Genomic DNA, 20,914 nt, shown 5'->3' on the forward strand with positions numbered 1-20,914 from the left:
TCAGGCGTTGCCTCTTTCGCGTGTCGGTGTTAGACGAGAATTGGTTCTTCGATCGAGGGACCTTTTTCGAATGACAAGTGCCTTTTGGGGAGTTGTCTGCAAACTACAAATGAAGAGCAACCCAACGTTGTCCTAGCATTCTTCTATCTGTCAGAGCACATTGGCATCCCTAGCAAAAATTCCCATAGAGAACTCCCATAGCCTATCGGTTTATTGACACCTATGGGTGTATCGGCCTATAGGCGTATGGGCCTATAGGCGTATGGGCCTATAGGCGTATGGGCCTATAGGCGTATGGGCCTATAGGCGTATGGGCCTATAGGCGTATGGGCCTATAGGCGTATGGGCCTATAGGCGTATGGGCCTATAGGCGTATGGGCCTATAGGCGTATGGGCCTATAGGCGTATGGGCCTATAGGTGTATGGGCCTATAGGTGTATGGGCCTATAGGCGTATGGGCCTATTGGTGTATGGGCCTATTGGTGTATGGGCCTATTGGTGTATGGGCCTATTGGTGTATGGGCCTATTTGTGCATTGGCATATAGGCCATCTGCATGAGCACACAGGGTATGGTGGTGCCTTTATACATTTTATTATGCAAAAAAGGGTCTTGAGGTACACTTGCTCCTGTTATGAAGGCATTTTGACGCTGAACACTGTCACAAACTGAGTCTTGAAGGTGCCAGAGCGTAATGGCATACTTCTTGCTTGAAATCCTGAAATGAGCAGCAGAACAAACAAAAAGAGTTAATCGGCGGCGTGGCAAAGGTGGAGGATGATGTCACCACAGAAAGTGATTAAGGCTAAAGCCATTCGATAGATGACTCGAGCATTTTTAAATTTCAGACTGAAGAAAATAAAATTAACAGGCTGGATTTCCTTTGTTTTCTGTCTTCATCATGAGCCTAACTGCCTTCAAAACTTATTAAGCATCTACCTTCTGAAGAACCTTGAAATTAAATAATGTAAAATTAATATCAGCTTTGTTTGTGGGATTCCTAACAACGCTTCATTTAGTTCGGTCAACAAATACATAGTAGGCATATAAACTCAGGTTAATTCGGGAAAGTCAGGGGATCGAAGTTTGCGCTGTTTGCCTTAACAGTACCATGCAGTCCACTTGCATAACTTCAAAACTAGTTGCATGCTGTCACGCGTTTTATAAAGATGGCTATTTTCGAACCATTTTGACTGCAAAGGTATAGTGGCTCTGCATGAACCGAATACTATGGAAAACTCAATGAAATTAAGTATGATCAATGTACTCAATTTATATTGGGACCACTTCAGTCCACTGCTAGACCAGTAAGACATTTTCTAAAGAAACGCATTGAAGGTATCATTAAGGAATTTAGTAAGTGTGCTCTGTTGACATAAGCTACTCTTTCTCGGACCACACCCGGAATGAGGGACAACTTTTCTCTATGCGACGCGCAGTTCCAAAAATAAGAACAGGTAAACAAGCACAACTAGTTAAAAAAATAGCTTAACAAGCAAAAGTGAGCCGAGAAAATAGGGAGCTTTGGAATAACGGGCGCTAATTTATCTCGCGTTACGGACGGCAAAAGCGTTTCTCTGCCGGGGACCGAAAACGCAAGCATCTCACACTTAAAGCGCCACCAAGATGTTGCGATAGCTTTTATTTTGAAGTTAGAATGTTCAATCTTTAAAATTAAACAAGCTTATCGTCTGGAATAACATTTTTATAGTTGTTTTATACTCAATGCAGCATGTTTCTGTCACTGTCAAGCAGCTCTGTTGTACTTCCGAGGCCACGACGATCCATAACCCCGGCATATTTACATTTCTGCCGCGATCGCAAGTACACGCGCTTTGATAGCTTTGAGCTCTGAATCCAACAGTATGTGACATTTTCTGTACGCTATGACTATACCAACCGCGGTCGCCAAGTGCGACTCACGCAGTCCCAAGCGGGCGGCGGGCGTCGAAGACGCGATCAACGGAATGTCGTGGGCGCCGCTATTTTCGGTATCCGCGCTATTTCCGAGAAATAACGGGCCCCAAAGACCAAGCCCCAATGCTCGTTTTGGGTCTGCGCATTCGCACTAACGACGACGTTATTTATTCGAGGTTGCGGACGTCGTTCTGAAACTCCCTAATGTTCAAACTTCCACGCGTCTACAATGCAAACAAAGACCAAAAGCATGCTTACCAAGTGTGTTGAGGTGCTCGCTAGACTGTCGCGTCGTGGGTCTTCCAAGCTCTTCTTGACCATAATCAACATAAGAGGAGACTTCACAGATAGGTAAACTTGAATAAATGAGCACATTTCCATGTCTAAAAGCATTTTCGTCCCCTGACAGAAACACACCCGACGCACGACAAAACAATGTCGCGGGGAAAAAAAAAAAAGTGTGGTGTCGCTAGCGATGGGGTGCTGTAACTAGCACGAGCTCGATAGCAATAGAGAACTGGGCAAGTTGGTGAGAATTCATGTTGAGAGACAGCGCGACCGGGACGAGGACAAACAGACGAAGAGAACACAGGACAGGCGCTGTCCTGTGTTCTCTTCGTCTTTTTGTCCTTGTCCCAGCCGTGCTGTTTTTCAACAATATGAGCTCCTTACAAAATCGAAACCGAAATTGTCCGAATCGCGATGGAGGGTGCCACAAAAATGTCTTTATAAACTTAGGAATAAAAGAGGGTGGAATACAACTATTGTTATAAGCACATGAAATAAATCTGTAAATTATGACTAGTACCGACTTGCAATTTGTTTTGGGTGAAATAAAGTAGGAAGTAGATTTCTTTGTTTCAACCCATCAAGATATTTTCTTTATTTTTCGTGGAGATTACTTTTATTTACACTTTCCTTACAGTATTTTATTAGTAAATTATTTTGTTGCACCAGGGTCCCAAGTTTTATTTAGAATATTGCCCTAAAATTTATTCAGAAAAGAAAGCATTTCATTGTGCTATTTTCCTCTAAATTGTGCATGACTGTGTGTGAGTCTCTTATTCTAGCATTATTTCAAGCTACAAAACTATATGAATTTTTATAACCCATTGATTTACAATGATGGTGTGTTATGTAACCTGGGCTTAAACCATTTTTGCCATTCGAAAATATTGAGGAAAAAAAAGCGTAACATTGTCGCATAATTAACTTGACTGATGTAGTTGTATGCATACTGTTCTAAAGTGGACACATTTTTTGCATTTGGAATAGATATTTGCACCACACAGCTCAGGTTACATAACACATGCATCAAATGGGCTGGTGTATTTCTGACACGGACTATTCTGAGAGACATATGTCTAATTTATTCCTATTGCTCAAATATAGACATGCACAATTGGTACATTCCTATTGAATGATTCGAGGTTCCTACTAGTCAAGGAAGCATTCCTATTTGGCCAACAAAACTTTTGGTTTAACTGATGAATATTCCTAACCGTCCGATAAAGTCCTTATGGGACCACTCTAAGTTTCTATGGGACCAATAGGAATGCCTACTGGACCGATCGAAATTTCTATAGGCCCAATAGGCATTCCTATGGGACCGATACACACTCTTATGGGACCGATACACACTCCTATAGGATTGATACACACTCCTATGGGACCGATACACACTCCTATGGGACCGATACACACTCCTATGGGACCGATACACACTCCTATGGGACCGATACACACTCTTATGGGACTGATACACACTCCTATGGGACCAATAAAACTTCCTATGGGACCGATACGCACCCTTATGGGACCGATACACATTTCCTATGGGACCAATTGAACTTCCTATGGGACCGATACAGATTTTTATGGGACCGATACAGAATTCTATGGGACCAATAGAAATTCCTATCGGACAGATAGAAATCTCTATTGGTCCGATACAAATCTCTATGGGAATTTTCGCTAGGGATCGTACCATTGTATCACTTTTTGTTGCCTTTTTATGCCCCGTGCTACTTACACTCAAAAAGGAATCGTCGACAGTGACGAAATTTGCGCAGATAGGTGCCGACAGTGGTGGTCGTACTATACAGTGCCCTCTATAAATGGCAGCAGTCGAAAGCAAAGGTCAGGGGTGAAAGTGTATGCATGTGCAGAGGCTTACTGGATAGATGGGACATCGCGGGCAAAGAATTGTCCAGATCTATTCTGTTGACCTAAAAAGTACCATTTTTTTCGTAAGAAACTGGTGTATGTCGTTTTTTTCGTAAAGCAAGTTGCCTTTTGGAGATTTGGAGGGTGAACAGTCGACTGCGAGGGACATCAGGCGTTGATGAATCGCCGTCTCATGTCATTTTAGCCGTTGCGTCTCCTGCAAGGGCGAAGGTCGCTTCTCCCGCAACACTTGCAGTAAAGACTTTGGTTCGTCGCGATACTCTGCTCTACAAGCGGAGCATAGACTCTAGTTGCAGTGAAACGGAAATGCGCGAGCCGTTCCTGAGAAGGAGCGTGTCTGGAGCGCAGGTGCTGAGGGACGCTCTGCTGGAGAACCAGACGGCGGAGGCGTTCGAGGCGGTGTGCCGCCCCAAGGTGGCCGGCACCCTGCACCTGGATGCGGCGTCCCGGGAGCTGTGTCCCCAGCTGGACCACTTCGTGACTTTCTCGTCAGTGTCGTGCGGCCGAGGCAACGGTGGCCAGACCAACTACGGCTACGCCAACTCGGTCATGGAGCGCGTTTGCGAGAGGAGGGTTGCCGACGGACTGCCCGGTGGGTGTCTCTTGCTCTGGTCCACGGGATCTTGAACTTTGTGATTCTGAGGAACTAGTGTTGCGCAAATATTCAATTAGTGGTTTCGATTATTATATTGTACTATATTCGCTTCGAGGTGAACCGCAATACTCATGCTTATCGAAGCATTGATTGCGGCGGCTTTGCGGGTATTGCTTCGTTGCGCTGCACAGGTGCTGGTTGAGAAGTGCACTCGCTGCGATGAACACTTCGAAAAGTACAAATATTGCAGTTGATCTCGAGGCAAATGTCGTTCGAAACTATTAGGAAATTTGAACATTCACACGACAGCTGAGGAACTCCTCCTAAACTCGGCATTGATGCGATAAAGTCTTACGGGAAGTCTACAAATACCGTAAACAGTAATATGTATGCAGGAGGGACTGTTCGGCTGACAGGTGTGCATCAGTGGGTGGCTCGAATTTTCCAAAGTAGTGCTTCAATTTGTGCAAAACTTTGGCTTAGGGCCAGGAGCAGTCAGTGATGTGGTTTGGGGAATCCATGAAGGTACTCCGGGGAGCCCCCCCGAGTTCCTAGGAACCTCTATGCTCTGGGACATGGTGTAAGATACTGTTTGGTGCATCTATTAGACATAACACGCTGTGCTTGCAATCTTCTCAAAATTTCAGCTAGTCTGTCTCCTTCGTTAAAATTTTGATTGTGCACCGTTGGGCCAGAGATGGACATGTCGGTCGTCGCCACGATGGCCGGAACTGCCGCAATCGCACCAAATATGTCTTTCCTGGCACGAGATATTTGAGAAGCATTATGTTAATGTCCTTTGTAAATTTAATCTTGCTACACTTGTTCAGAGATGTCTCAATGACAAAAGTCCCAGCCACGGTGTAAAATACTGCTCTAGGTGAAGACACGCAGCCCAGCGAATGCTTTGCCGCGATTGACTGCATAAAGTCCTGTTGGCACGTGCCCGAGTACCCTATGCCAACATCGCCACCATTGGTCTAGCGGGGTGCAACTGAGTAGAAAGAACAAAGAAAAACAAGTGTTGTGGTGCCATGGCACCTGGATGCAAGCACTTTCTGCTCTGTGCATCTGCTTTGACCTCGAAGGACGCTGGCTCGAACGCTGCTTCAAAGATCTCTCCGCTTGAATGCGTTCATAAAACAGTTCTTGCTGCTGTGATCGAGGCATGAAACTAGGATAAATAGAGAGCTTTAAAATAATGTATGTAATGATAGTGCACATTGGCCCTAATTTTAGCACTAGTGGCGTGCACAGGTGCGATACCCACACTTCTATATCTTGCTCCATGGTCCCCGGAGAACGTCTAACAATTCTTGTACACACCCAAAACGCAAGATGCGCGAAGCTCGAAATCTGTGCCTAAACAGTGGAACATTCTAGCGAGTTGGAGGTGGCATTTGTGCAAACTGGATGGGAAGCCGGACAACTCCCGCTGACCTCCCCCGTCCCCCCCCCCAGGCCTGGCCATCCAGTGGGGCGCCATCGGCGACGTGGGCGTCCTGCGAGAGACGATGGGGGCAGACGTGGTGGTGGGCGGCACGGTGCCCCAGCGCATCGGCTCGTGCCTGACGGTGCTGGACCGCTTCCTGCGCCAGGGCCACCCCGTGGTCTCGAGCCTGGTCAAGGCCGAGCTCTCCTCCGGGAAAAAGGGCAAGGACAAGCAGGACCTTGTCCTGTCTGTGGCACACATCCTCGGTAAGTCCTCCCCCTCTTGCTCCTCATGGGAGGTGCCGAGGCTAGTTCACGCACTTGCGACTACGGAAAGGAGCGGTGCGACAACTTTTGTACTTTGCAAAAGTGACGTTTAGAATTAATCCCTTAAGGCTATAAACCTATGAAATACGCATTAGTTTTTTCTTTTCATGCAATGGTAGTTGCATTTTTTCACACAACTCGCAGCCAGAACAAGCAGCCCCGTGATCTGGAGCCGATTATATGTCGCCAATGTTCATCGCAGCCAGATGCCGTTAGCATTTCAGCTATTGCCGTCATTACAGTGATTGGAAACAAACCACTACCCGAATGCTCGTGGAGTTATCGATTGATGCGAGCCCAAATCGAGAACTCTTGCAATGCTCGGGTCGAATCTGAGCCGCATTCAAGTATTCCCACCTGAGGGCTACGCGAACACTGCGACCTCTAAACTACGTCGTGAAGTTGCGCGAAGGAGAGATTGAAAGAAAATGCTTGTTTTTATTCTCGAAATTACACCGTAACAAAGAGGTTTTTTGGTCAACGGCGTTGCGTGCTTGCATATACTTGCGTATTCCTAGTGCAAGTGAGCTTGTGTAAAGCAAAAAACATTGTGAATGTCGCATTGCGACCTCTCGCGATAAATTACGAGAGAATGCGCCACCGCCACACTAGTGCCGTCAATGAGGGATCCTGGAACTGCATTTTAGTAGAGCGAACGTTTTCTGGTATTTCTGAGATGAAATGTACATAGTATCCATGAGAAATGCTAGTCTATAGCGTTGTCGAAAATTAATCGAGTTAAGAAAGAAAGAATGATGCCCGAAAAGAAAGGAAATATACGGAGATGCAAAGTGCTCCACTGGCACTTAAGCAGTTGCAAGTGTGCGAACCAGCCAAGCGTTGCTCTAGGCGGCGCGGTGGGGCTCTCGGAACGCGTTCCGTAGGGCGAATAGCGGTGTCGTCGTGGCGGCGAACTGAGCTGGTGCTCTCTCTGGCTGCAGGTGTGAAAGACCCCTCGAGCCTGAACCCCTCCCTGACCCTGGGGGAACTGGGCATGGACTCCCTGATGGGCGTCGAGGTGAAACAGACCATCGAGAGGGACTACGACCTCAACCTGTCCATGCAGGAAATTCGACAGCTCAGCATCGGCCGGCTCAAGGAGATCGGCGGAGGGGCCGCGGCCGGAGGTTCCGCTGCACCCCAGGGGGCAGGTGGGCCCCCCCTCCCAACTCTTGCGACACGCAGAGGCGCTTGGGGCGGCGAGATTGCCCGCTCGATCAAAGCGAAGGGACGTCCAATCAGAGGGGCACTCCGGAAATTTTAACACGGAATGTGTTTTAACTAAAATGATGAAATGAAAAAAAAAAAAAAAGTCTGAAAAAGTTTGCTATTATCCCCAAAGATTGCCGTGGAAACACGTTCTGCATACGCAGAATTTATCCCTCGGATGCAGACAAATTTTCGTCTTGACCACCCAGACTTGGCTATCTTTTTTGACCTTTACTCTTTTCTGTACTGTTTGGGATCTCTAAATTCAGAACGTCACTGGAAGGCGGGCTTGCTGGCCGAGCAGGCAGTCTAGAAAGGCGTGCACAGTGCACGTTTTGTCCGTGCTGCTTCGAGCTTCAAGAGCATTGCTTTGACACCATCAAAATTTGCAATTAGTTGGGAAGAAATGACACTATCCTCTCTGGTCATTTACGAAGGTGTACAAGGCTGGGCTTCCATGCAACCAAACGCAAGTGCCTTAACCTTAAGCATTTAGTGATGGATCGAGGAAGGCTTTGCCTGGAAAGGAACTAGTTTTCCGAATGTCAACTGGAGAGCCAAGAGCGATCGTACACAAAGTGAACAACGGTCGAAACAATAAAGAGCATTCCTGCGTATCTTTTCTTGCCATAGTTTGCGAACGCCGTGCGAGGCTCACGGGCTCTTTTGCCCCGCAGAGGACTCATCGGTGTCCGAGGTTCCCCGGTTGACGCTGATCGAGAAGCTGGTGCCGGATCAAGTGGCGGTGGAGATGAACGGGCGCCCCGGCGGGCCGGTGTTCCTGGTGCATTCCATCGAGGGCCACGTGGGGGCCCTCTCCGAGCTGGCCCAGCAGCTGCCCATGCGGGCCGTCGGGCTGCAGCGCACGCGCGAGATCCCCGCACACAGCATAGAGGAGCTGGCCGCCATCTACCTCCAGGTGCGCCCACACAGCCTGCCCTCCCCAGGCGAAAATTTTCAACTGGGACCAGTTGGTCCCAGTTGCAACTGGTTTATGGAACAATTCCCAGTTGCAACTGGTCCCAGTTGGAGTCGTCCAGCTGGGACCAGTTGGTCCCAGTTGCAACTGGTTTATGGAACAATTCCCAGTTGCAACTGGTCCCAGTTGGAGTCGTCCAGCTGGGACCAGTTGGTCCCAGTTGCAACTGGTTTATGGAACAATTCCCAGTTGCAACTGGTCCCAGTTGGACTCGTCCAACTGGTCCCAGTTGGACTCGTCCAACTGGTCCCAGTTGGAGTTGGTACCAACTCCAGCAACAATGAAACACGGCACAAAATGGAAGGTTGACAAGACTTTATTGTCAAAAACTTGAGAATGAAACCAAATAGGTTCGGTGACGTACACGCTCCAGGTTTAGCCACTTGCTTGCGACGGTTGAATCGCTTTTTCAGAGGTGGTATTCATGAGATGAAGGAAGATCGGCCGCTGGCGTCTGTTAGTGAAGACGTCCTTAGCTTCTCTTCCCATCGCGTGAAGAAAGGTGCTCACCCGTGATCCTGCGTTGCGCAGGTGAAGTCCTGATAAGATGCGGTAGCGCTCCCACCTTGCAATCTCTGTCACAACAGTCGAACATTTTCGAGGTAGACCTCCCGCCATTTTCGCCATTGTGCTCTCCGCGGCGTGTTCTCTTCCGTCCGGTCTTTCCTGGGTGCCCTCCGATCGCTGAACTGCATCGTTCCATCCTCGAAGTTCACCGCCGCCACCATGGCGTATGTACGGTTAGGTCCAAAGAAGCGCAGCTGTAGTTTTGACATTTTCATAACGACGCCAACTTGGGCGATGGCGACCCTTCCCTACCGCGTCCGTCCGACTCCGGCGTCAGCATATCCAGCGCCATCTGTCGACAGCGCGTACCACTAATCCGCACCCGCGTGCCACGGCGGCCGGCTAGCTCTGATTAGTCAAAAGATAAATTTATTTATTAAAAGAAAAAAAATACTGTTGGTATTTAAATAAATGTTTTAATATATTTTAATAATGCACTAAATGTTCATTTAGGTGAACACATTTTGTCACTAATTATATTTTCCAATTAAAAAAATATTTAGTTAATTAAAATTTTTATATTATTTTTATAAATATATAAATGTACCCCAGTAATTAAAAATTCCCTATTTGTATAAATCTAAAAATGTTAGTTTTTTTAGTTTTCTTCATTGGCAAAGGTCAATACACCCCCAACTTGTCCAAATTGTTGCCCAATGTTAACTGGGAACGGGAAAGGCATTTGAAGCTCGACTGGGAATCGCTCCAACCAGTTACTTTCCTAACTGGTTCCAGTGCACTCCATTCCCAACTGGGAGTCAAACCAGTTGACTCCCAACTGGGAATGGTTCAAACCAGTTGACTCCCAACTGGGAATGGTTCAAACCAGTTGACCCCTCAGCTGGCCCCAGTTGGACTCCCATTGGTCCCAGTTGCTTCCCAGTTGGGACCAGTTAGTCCCAGTTGAAACCAGTTGAGGTGCCAACTGGTCCCAGTTAGAAATTTTCGCCTGGGTCCGCCAACTGGCACGCGCGTGGCGTTGACCGAAGGAGCGTCGGGGGCACTGCCCAAAACCTTAGTCGCGGTCATGCTGCTACGGTGCGATCCACTTGTAACGATACCACGTACAACGACGTACCGCTTATAAAAATTGGTTCTGGACTAGAAATGCTGTTTCTGGTCTAGACACGACGACAATCGGTTATGACGATTGAATTTTGGGGTTGTCTCATTGTCGTTATAAGTTGACTGCACTGTAATACATTGTGCTCAAACCTGCGCAAGGCGTGCATGCAGATAATCCTTTCGCGTTTGTGGCGGTCACCGCGTCTCCTGTACTATGTATGGGCAGTGTGACTGGAGCTTAAAGGAGCCGTGCAACAATTTCAGTGCTTTGCTTAAATAATTTAGGAGTTGGTGTCTCGACCTTTCTGAAGTAAAGAACAAAAAACCGCCCTTGCCTTCATGTCCTAGTTTTTATTTTACAAATGGACAAAGATTGAGGTTTTCGGCCTCTCTCAACTCCTTCACCATCTTCCGAGTCACATGCGCTGCGACGTCAGTGGGGTCGCGCGGGGTTCTGGTGAAGCTCTCTCTAGAGCAGTCAGTGAGCAGCGAGAACTCATCCGCTCGCGACCGTGTGACAAGTGCTGGCGCAGCGCGAACAATAAGGTGAAATGAGGAAAGTCACAATTCTTTCAATGCTAAAATCATATTAAACAGCTCCTTTAAAAAGGCAACGCAACGATTTTTGTACTTTCAGTTAATAGGTCATATTACACAACCTCTTGACCCAATGAACAAACATAATTTTCTTTAAAGTGTCGCGTGCTGTGTAAACAGTCCACGATAAACATTTTTGTGGGATAAGTTGTGTCGTATGTTTCACCAATGTTTAAGGCATGCACACCCGCTTATGATCAGTAGGCCTATGTAGAGGAAATCTTTAAATATCTGCTTCGTATGTGCAGCCATTTATGTGGCGAATCATAATTTTATCTGGCGTCACATTTAGATGAATTTCTGGTAATTCAAACTTCCGATAATTCAAACAGAATTCTTGGCTCCCTGGAGTTTGAAATAACGAGTGTACCGTAGTCCCGCCTCCGTGGTCTGACGTGTCCCTCTCCCTTTGTGCAGCGGCTAGTGGAGGTGCAGCCCCAGGGGCCGTACCACATTGTGGGCTACTCGTTTGGGGCCACAGTGGCCTTTGAGCTGGCGGTGCAGCTACAGGGGGCGGGGGCCCCCGTGGGCAGCCTGGTGCTCCTCGACGGGGCGCCCCAGTACATCGGTGTGCACACGGTGCACCACCGCAGCCGCTTCACCGACGCCAACGAGGAGGAGGCCTCCCTCTTCTGCGCCTTCCTCATGCAGTACCTCGACATTGACTTCCTCCAGGTGGGTGCTTCTTGCGAGCTCTTGGAGGGCAAAGCTTGACCCACATTATCCTACCCTAGCCGTAACCGTAAACCTTACTTAAACTAGAGTGCCTGGAACATTCTCCGACTGGTTACCATAACAATAAACTCCACAACTGTGGCACTTGGGGGAGAGGGGCTGTCAATGTGGAGGCAGCATCTATGGTGGTCTGCTTCTGCTGTTAACCGTGGCAAGGGCGTCAAACTTATTTGTTGCGGAAAGAGAGCTCTACCTTGAAATTTCGCAAAGAAAATCCCCTACCAAACTTTACCTTTATCGATGGAAGGCAGAAAGGGTGGGAGCCTCCAGAGTGAACTTTTGTGAGACCCTACGAGTCAGTTCTTGTTCCGTCTTTCATAATCGGAGTTCGTTCGGAACACGAGTCGGCAAAAATATGGAGCCTGGAATGCGTCTGGGACTTGTGCGTTTAGCGTCCTATTCTGCCCATGCACCAAAAGTAGTCCCCAAGTGGCAGCAAGTGGCTTAGCAAAAGCTGGACTGTCGCGCTGTCGGATGTCGCGATCCTGGTAGTTGGACGTAGCAGTCCCGCCAAGGCACGAAACCGCGAGCGTGGGCGTTGTCGCGTCGTTGCAACTCCCGGCTGCCGAAGCTTCCACGGACTTTCAAGCTGGAGCAACTCGCGGTGGAACGGGCGTCTGCCTCCAGCTCCGCTGCCGTGACTCTGCCAGATCGTGGCCGGCGACAGCGGGGACACTTTCACGAGGTTGTCGAGCGGAAATCGAGACACACACCACATTGTCGGATGGGGCGAACGCGCACCACTCAAAGACACGTTCCAGGCACTGTAGCGAGAGATCTCGCGGAGAGGTGCGGTTTGTGCAATGTTCTCTGTGTGCGGTCGCAGGTGAAGCGGCAGATGGTGCAGTACCCGACGTGGGAAGCGAAGCAGGAGGCAGCCACGGACCTGCTGCTGGCGGGCATCCCCGACGTGCACCCCAGCCGGGAGGACGTGGCCCTGGCCACGAGCGCCTTCTACGACTTCCTCAAGTGCGGCAGCGAATACACCCCCACGGCCAAGTTCCGGGGGGACGTGACCCTGGTCAAGGCTTCCAGACCCCGCAAGATGGCCATGCAGCTGCCCCCCGACTACGGCCTCTCCGAGGTGCGTGGCGGTTGGCACCGGGTCCTGCCCGACTTTGGGGTCCGCGCAGACTCGCCTTAAAGGACGACGAGCGGCCTTTAAGGCGCGTCACCGAGGCGTTCACCGAGGCATTCACCGAGGCTTTCTGGCCGCTCGTCGGCCTTTCTGGCCGACGAGCGGCCAGAAAGGGAGAAAACTCAATTCCTCTTTAGTTCGAGGAGGAGGAAGACCCTCCTTTCCGCAGGGAGTAGTTTGGACACCCGCTCCTGTGGGGAGAGAAGTTTGCGAGAGAGGAGGGAGAGAAGGGAACTGGTTTTGTTCTCGGCAGAAATTGTTCTGTAGGTCGGCTTTTAAGCCGCAGCCACGTTGCTCGTACATGGCACAAAAGACGCATGTTCACTGCAGATGCGATGAGAGAATTACCTGCGGACACGCCTCAAGTGTATCTTGGGTGCATCGTCCTAGAAGGAAGAAGGCTCTATCTGCAGACTGTCTTTTGTACATAAGCAGTTGGACCGCAGCGTCGAGGCTCGTCCATACGCTTGTGACTGCTTGCAACCCGGCACGTTGCGGCCCTTTGCGATCCATTACGATTGCGTGAGAGACTTCTGCCAATAGCCGTGGATCACTCTCGATTTATGTTTATTTTCCGGGTTTTTTTCGCACTGTCATTCTTTCACTATTGGCTTGAAAAACTTGACAATTTTATAAAAAAAAAACATTTCTCTTGGTATGTTTGATTTCGTAAATACTGCAAAAACTTCGATCTCATAAAATACAATTCCAGGGTTGCCTCGTAGATGGCGCCAGCGTGCCAGTGTATTTTCTGGTGCGGGATATTGCGAGAGGTCATAATGCAGGTGGTCGTAAGCAGTTGCGAGTGTGTGAACCGGCCTTTAAGTGGAAGGTCCGAGGCAACGGCATTAAGGACTGAGTGAGTGCCCACCAAAAATTTGGAGATGATATCGAAAAACTATTTTGCACTAGCTCGATCATGCTGGCAAAGACTGGGGCACAGAATCTGTTGAGCTATCGTATGCATAAAGTATGTGGGTTGTACATGCTCGTGTTTAGAGCTAGCTCTACCACTGTTCCAAAGTCCTCAATTTATGCCACATTCAGCTTAACTTAGAAACATCGCTATCTGGTTATAATTGTCGGAAAGTTGAGCATGTCGGTGAAATGATCACAGACTAAGAATAGATACAGGGATCTATTTTACTGTTTTATTTAATCTGTAAATATAATTTCCATAAAATTCCAGCAAAAACCAGCATATCTGCTAACTCATCCATCAATAAAAATGTGTCCTCTAAGTTTAAGGAACCTACTAAACACAACTCTAATATCATAAACTGCAAAAACAATCATCCACTAATGTTCTAAAACCCTACTCTCAACAGTGTTTTTTTAAATCTGGATTAATTTACAAAAGACGAATAAGGTGGACCTGTAATAACCCTGAGCATAATTTGCGTCCCCATCGCGCCCAGCCAGGCGCTTTCCAGGTCAGCCGCTGCTCCCAGCACTCCGGTGCAAAGCGGTGAAACATGACACGTGCACGCTGCCGAGACGACGGTAGACAGGGTGGCAGAAGTGCCAAGTGTCACGGCACGAGGGCATGTAGCAGAAGCAATAATCGAGTGATCTGGTCAGGAGTACACGACCCTGGTTCTGTCTTATCACGGTAGCCACAATCCTAGCATTTTGCAAAGTTTTCTCGGAAGTTTTAGTTCTCGACATTGCCGACATCGTCCGCGAATTTGGATGACGTCGACGATGAACCGGCCAAAGCGATTTATGCTCTGGCCGCTTGATTTGCAGCATCGAAGCACGACATTGTGGCACTCGTCGTCTACTTGTGCGTGGTTCTTTCGTCGGCTAAACTAGTCAAGTGCAGCGAATGTCCCGTGACTTGCACTTTTCTTTGCCTTTAACAAAACATTAGGCACGACCGATAACAATGTATTAATGTTTTTGCTTTAAACCCATCTCGGCGTAGGTGTGGCGCAATTTCCCTTTCCTCTCCTCTTTCGTCACCCGGCCCCACTCTGTGTGCGTGGGTATCACGTGGTGAAAGATAAGCTACGGCTGGACCAACCAGCATGCAGCTTCCACCGCACTGTCAGCTGAGGGTTTGTGGCTGTATTGGAAGCAGTAATATGTTGGAATACTGCGAGGAAACGAGTCTGGGCCATCTTCGTAGAACTTGTCCGAAGACACACTCTCCTAACCTAGGGTTGTCGACACATTGTTTCCAGAGGCCGATTGTTTCCCAGCATTGGCTGAACGTCCTTCATTTTTCTCGCAGTGCTGCGAAGGCAAGGTTCACATCCACGTGGTGGAGGGACTCCACGAAAACTTCATGCTGGGCAAGGGGGCACTGGAGTGTGCCAACTTGGTTGCCCAGCAAGTCGGCACGGCATAGCTCGGCCCGACGCCGGGCCGGCCTGCTCATTCCAGAGCGGCGGCATCCCCAGGGCGCTGCGGCGCAACGTTCCTCGCTGCCGCTTGGCTGTTTTCGTCGTGTTGACCCTCCGGTGCTCCCCCCTCCTTTTGTACAGCAGACAGACAACGCGAACAGCATTTTCGCCACCACTGTGTATTTATGTATACTCATATTGTATTTTTGTTTATTGTGTTGCCCCAATAAAGAGCTATTGAATCGCATAATGTGTGTGGCCTGCTGGGACATGTGGTGCATATCTCCGACCTCGAAACAAAGTTCCCGGTTTAACGAAATAATTAGCGGGTTCCGGTGACTTCGTTAAATCGAGGTTCAACTGTATGTGTTTAACATTATATATTTTGTGGTGTCATACACGCACAAAATGCGTTAATTGTTGTAGGGGGAAACCTAAACAGCATTAAGTAGGCATGGCCTTCATTGTGCAAGGTTAAAGCCGATGGGAAGCACTAGTGATATCTTTTTTTCATTGGAAGTTGTGGCATGCAAGGGTCTATAGCAAACAACCCGGTTCGGTCAAAAATGCAAGTTAGTGACACAAGTGTTTGTGACTTGAGTTTAAATGTAATTAAGTTGTAGGTACAGCTGCACCTCACAAATGTCTCGCTGCAGTTGCTCGCACCATTCTGTTACTTTTCAAACATCCTGCGATGTGACCGAGCTGTGCTGAAGCAATACGCTTACTCTACACGTAGCTGCACTTGCCCAAAATGTGAGGAATCTGCCCAACATTGGGCCACGAGTTATTTTCACTCCATCAATAAGCTTGAACATCTTTGCACGGACAGATCGTCAATGTAGGCATGTGCATACATTTGAAGCTTTAGATCAATGCTAAGAGTTTAGTATCAAGGTCCTTAAACTACTTACTGGTCTGAAAACTCGGCAGCTTCCATCCTAGTAAACTTTGTCAATATAAGCAACACTGGTGCAAGTAAAAGTAAAATGCAAAATGAAAAAAAAAATGGGCAGAAATATTTGCGGACCTGAAGTGTGCCAGGGCTCTGGATAGATGGCGCCACAGAGTTTGTCGTCGACCAAAAAAAGTGTGAATAGAGCGCGATGAAACACCTTGCAACCGAGGTGTGATAGGGGACGACAAGGCTGGGGCATACCTGTGCTGCCGCTGGTGTGTGTGGATGGCCCAAGGTGGGTCAATGTTTTGTAATGAGCCATCTTCAGACTCTCGCTGCGAAGCGGCGTGAACAGGGGGGCTGGGGCTGGGGGCGCCAAAACTGGCGAAGGGGGACGTCGCTGGCGAACTTCGGCTGCTAGGTATTACGTCGCGGCGTCGCTCCCTACAACCAGCCAATGCAGTGCGGCCTCCGTTGCTATGCATCTCATTGCCTAGCCTCTCGAAATATGCACCCCACCGCCATCTGTTGGCGGTGGCAGGCCTGATTGTAGGTTCTTGAATTAATTCGGTGAGGGCAAGCTGAATCGCTCCCAGTTCTCCCCCTTCACTGGGAGTTGTCTTGTGAGTGTCAGTGCCATACGGGGTAGTGTGACCATGGATATTGCCACTAGCTCATTGTGGAGGGTGGTGAAAGCTGAGTCGGTATATGTCGCCAGCTTTTCATCCGTATTTTCCCACAGTAGAACTCTGGCGACGTGATTTCTCGCTTGAGTGGCCTGTCGATCTGGATTGCCTATGTTCGCATTTTTCGAGATGGGCTTGGCATCTACCATGTTTACATGCACTACCCACGGTGGCTCGTCACAGAGCAGTACTAATTTCCCCCTCTATATGGAGAATCGAGATTATATAATATATATATATATAGAGGTGCACATCTTAGGTTATATATATGTTATCAGGACGTACATGTTTCAAATGCCAAAGGCGTCACTTTTTCCCCCAAGAGCCAAATCTTGTAAGAACTATGTGCAGCGTAAACAGTGCGCAAATCTTTCTTTTTTCTTGAGGTGAAAACCGGTATAGTTGGAGTAACTCAAAAGTGACCTCCTGCAATTCTTTTTTTTTTTTTTTTTTTTTAAATTGTTTTTGTTGCATTTTTTGGGATGGGGGTGCCAAGGAAAAATTATGTTTTACAGAGCTTGACGAGCTCTTGGCACCCCTGCAAAACAAGCAGACAACTACAAAAGTCGGAAGTAATAGATAACAAAATATGATAACACACAATAGTTACACACTCTTACCATAGCAAAAATTACTATGTGCACATTTGTAAAATGTTTGATATATTGTTTTTGGGTACACTAGTAATATTGATTCCATTTGATACAATGCTATTTAATAATTCGGAAAGTAGGTGACCAAAATTAGTTTCGCAATTCAGGAGTACACCATAGGTGAAAATGACCGGTTTGGTGAAATAAAATATGGGATCGTAGGACAGCTATTTTTAAGAAAGTTTACTGTTTAATGCAGCTTGATATGTTAATATTAAACATTCAGAATAAATAATTGATATGTCGGGGAATACTTTTCGAAGAGGCGCAGTGATGGGGTTGTCCAAGAGACATTAGCAACTTCCCGAATAGCTTTTTCTTGTTGAACTCTCAGTGTGTTTAAATTAGTTAATCCTGTAGATCCCCAAACAAGATGTGTGGACCATAAGCGAGTTTAAAAAAGCGAATTTTCGACAGTTTATTACAAATATGATCTATGTGTTGTTTCTACGACATATTTTAGGAAAAAAAATACACCGAGAGTTTTGACCTTATCAGTGTACTGTATTGTTACCATAATTCAGAGTAGCTCATTTTATCTATGCTCTTGAGTGCAGTTGAAATATCACAGCCTGGCTTTTGTCAGCATTTACATGAAGAGAATTTCCAGTCCGGACTCCGAAGCTCCAAAGTCCTAAATTGGAGATGTCAAAATAATGACAAGAATACTTTGACGGGGGACGTCAAAATGTTTTTGAAAATAATTTTATGTCTTCAGGAACCGGCGTCACAGACGTCAAAATAATATTCAAATGATTTTTTTTTAGTGCATGTCAAAATTAAGGATGTTGCAAACCGTTGGAGGTTTGAGTTTGACCAAGCTCGACTCTTGAACTTCTTGGAAAAGTTTGACAAAGGTTTGATTTGGGTTTGACTGCTATGCGCATGCGCGACAGGCTGGCCGGTTGGCTTCGGATTGGATGGTGATGGCTAAGGGATAAATTAAGGGCAGCACTGATTGGTTATTTCAGTTAATGGAGTACAAAAAATGAAAGCCGTTTACAACTCCCTGTATCGCCGAATTAGAGCGCAGCTCTTGAGGAGGAGGAGGAAGAGGGGAAGGTATGGAGAGGGGGCTATGCCTTTTCTCTTCTGCTCGCCTCCCATTTAGGGGAAAATTTTCCTTTAATTTTAGAGGAGAAAATTTTTCCGCTAAATTTAGCAGGGAAAGTTTTCCGCTAGATTTAGCGGGGAAATCTGTCTGCTAAATTTAGCGGGGGAATTTTTCTGCTAGATTTAGCGGGGAAATTTTTCCACTAGGTTTAGCAGGAAAATTTTTCTGCTAGATTTAGCGGGGAAATTTTTCCGCTAGATTCAGCGGGAAAATTTTTCTGCTAGATTTAGCGGGAAAATTTTTCCGCTAGGTTTAGCAGGGAAGTTTTTTAGCTAGATTTAGCGGGGAAATTTGTCCGCTAAATTTAGCAAGGGAATTTTTCCGCTAAATTTAGCAGGGAAATTTTCCCGCTAGATTTAGCGGGGAAATCTTTCCCGCTAGATATAGCGGGGAAATTTTTCCACTAGATTTAGCCGGGAAATTTTCCCGCTAGATTAAGTGGGAAAAATTTTCCGCTAAATTTAGCGGGAAAATTTACCCATAATGCACTGCGCGGTTACGCCGACGCCACTCAAGCCGGAAACGGGCGCCTAAGAGGTGCACTCTAAAAAATAAGTTATTAACTTCTTCAGTGATTAGAATTGGTTTCTTTTCATTGCAACTGTTCATAAAATAAAATAACCCTTTGCATAAAAAAAATTCTCCAAACCTAGACATGCTTGTATCAATTGGTCTCGCCACACTGTTTACAAAGTCGAACCGGGTGAATCCACTGGGTGAGTCTAGTTTAAAGTTTGAAGGTTCGTTGAACTGGTTCGACCCAGTCAAACCCCGAAAGCCGAAAGTTCGACCTAAAAATCCGATTTGACAAAAGTTTGCGACACCTCTAGTCGAAATAGTCACTGCCTATTCTAAAACTCTCTGTTGTCATAGAGATGAATGACATTAAATGATCTTTAAGACAATAGACCACTTTCAAAAATCCCTCCATGCAGAATCTATCGTTCTACATGTGCCTACCTTTGCCCAAAATCCGGCACATCGAGAACCACAAAAACAATGCTAAGTGTTTTTTTTTCGATATCTCTCAGCGAACCCTACTGCATTGTAAACTTGTAGGAAATCGCAGCAATAAAAACGTAAGCAGCGTGTCCCGTCACGGCATCATGAGAAAATCTGAAACTGAAACCGAAACTAAGTGGCCAACTGGTACCCAGATTTCTTTTTGTGTCACCAGTGCCACCCATCATCCAGGACATCTCAACGAGCTTGATAGCGAGTTCGTTTCACGGCACTCGTACCCACGCGTGCCCACTCGCAGCGTGGAACGGGTTCGTTTCGGCCGGCACTCCACGAGTGGTTGCACTCTCCGAGTTCATTTCAGCGCTGGCACCCCACGCGTGCATGCACTCGCTGCACCGAGAAAATCGGGAGTGCGCCAAAATGCAATCCCGTCATGCCTCGCTCCGGCGGGGCCGGCGAGGAGCGGGAGCAGACGACGAGGGTTCGTCTGCTACGATGTGTCGCGGAACCGAACGGGAAAAAAAGTAGATTTTCTGATAAAAATCGGGTCCCGCGGGCCACGAAATCAAACGCGAGCTTGAATTGTGAGCGTCTGCTATTTCCCGAAGAAAGCAATTGACAACTTGTGATTTATTTGCAGGTTTTAAATCGCTCTGTTGCCGTACAAACGCTGAAATATACCAGTGTGTAAAGAAATGCTCAAAACAAACGTAACAGCGGCCCCCGAGATGTCTATCACCATCCGTGTGCGGGTGAAAAATTTAACATTTGTCGACGAAACTCCCCCAGCAGAAACCTTTGACTACCCAATAAGCATCAGAGAAAGCTAAAGATGGTAACTTTACCCGAGGATTGGGCAACATCATATATGTTTAACATTTACCTACGTCAGCTGACTTTCCCCGTCGTATTTTGTTCGAGAAAGCTCTCGTTCTCGACGCCCTCACCAAGGCTGATATCTGATCCACCTATAATGAGGATCCAAATCGAAAGTCCCAGTTTTGCTGGATATTCCAACAGGCTAGTTTTAAGCCGTACCCTTTCAGTGGTTCACGCATAATGCCATGCTCAAACGGATCAAGCTTCTGCTCAGACAGCATCATCAGTTTTCTTCAGTGTAAACGGTTATAAGAATAACCAGCTGCTTTGTAGACAGCTGGTTGCGGAAATTTACGCCGTCTGCAACTACCTCTACGGCAGCCGAGCTGCTGCAAGTCATCGCAACTATAACCTACAGGTTGCAGCGACCAACGTTCGTAGATAAACGTTGGTAGCGACTGCATTCGCGCATTCCCACGCATCACTCCGAACAGAAAGGCGCTAGTTTCGGTTTGAAGTCGGTGCCTTTTCTACAACATAGATGGCGGCAGCATCAGTCTTCTGCACTCGGTGCATTTGGCGAGTTCGTTTGAGTCCAGTTTTCCGTGCAACACTCTGTGAGTGCGATGCATTCTGGGAGAGAACTCGAACGGTGCCAGTGCTATGGTGTACCAGTGCGTGTGAAAC

The 20,914-nt window shown here is 47.4% G+C and overlaps 1 protein-coding gene and 1 long non-coding RNA gene across 2 annotated transcripts in view; one reads left to right on the top strand and one right to left on the bottom strand.

The window, feature by feature from the left end:
* The window catches only part of LOC8033311 (fatty acid synthase), an 80,430-nt gene extending 65,089 nt beyond the window's left edge, over positions 1–15,341 (top strand). Inside the window, exons 24-30 of the mRNA XM_040221177.3 lie at positions 4,452–4,695; positions 6,160–6,396; positions 7,398–7,607; positions 8,343–8,584; positions 11,291–11,548; positions 12,435–12,692; positions 14,983–15,341. Of these exons, the coding sequence (XP_040077111.1) occupies positions 4,452–4,695; positions 6,160–6,396; positions 7,398–7,607; positions 8,343–8,584; positions 11,291–11,548; positions 12,435–12,692; positions 14,983–15,099 (1,566 nt within the window). The 3' untranslated portion in view covers positions 15,100–15,341. The remainder of the gene's footprint in view (positions 1–4,451; positions 4,696–6,159; positions 6,397–7,397; positions 7,608–8,342; positions 8,585–11,290; positions 11,549–12,434; positions 12,693–14,982) is intronic.
* On the bottom strand, positions 570–2,361 carry LOC115324530. Its single transcript, XR_003919329.3, has 2 exons — positions 2,175–2,361; positions 570–717 (listed from the first exon to the last, which is right to left on the bottom strand). It is a non-coding gene; the product is annotated as an uncharacterized LOC115324530 (long non-coding RNA).
* Positions 15,342–20,914: the final 5,573 nt, after the last annotated feature.

Source organism: Ixodes scapularis, unplaced genomic scaffold, assembly GCF_016920785.2.
Source record: "Ixodes scapularis isolate PalLabHiFi unplaced genomic scaffold, ASM1692078v2 PGA_scaffold6__148_contigs__length_123643588, whole genome shotgun sequence".
Taxonomy (NCBI): Eukaryota; Metazoa; Arthropoda; class Arachnida; order Ixodida; family Ixodidae; genus Ixodes; species Ixodes scapularis.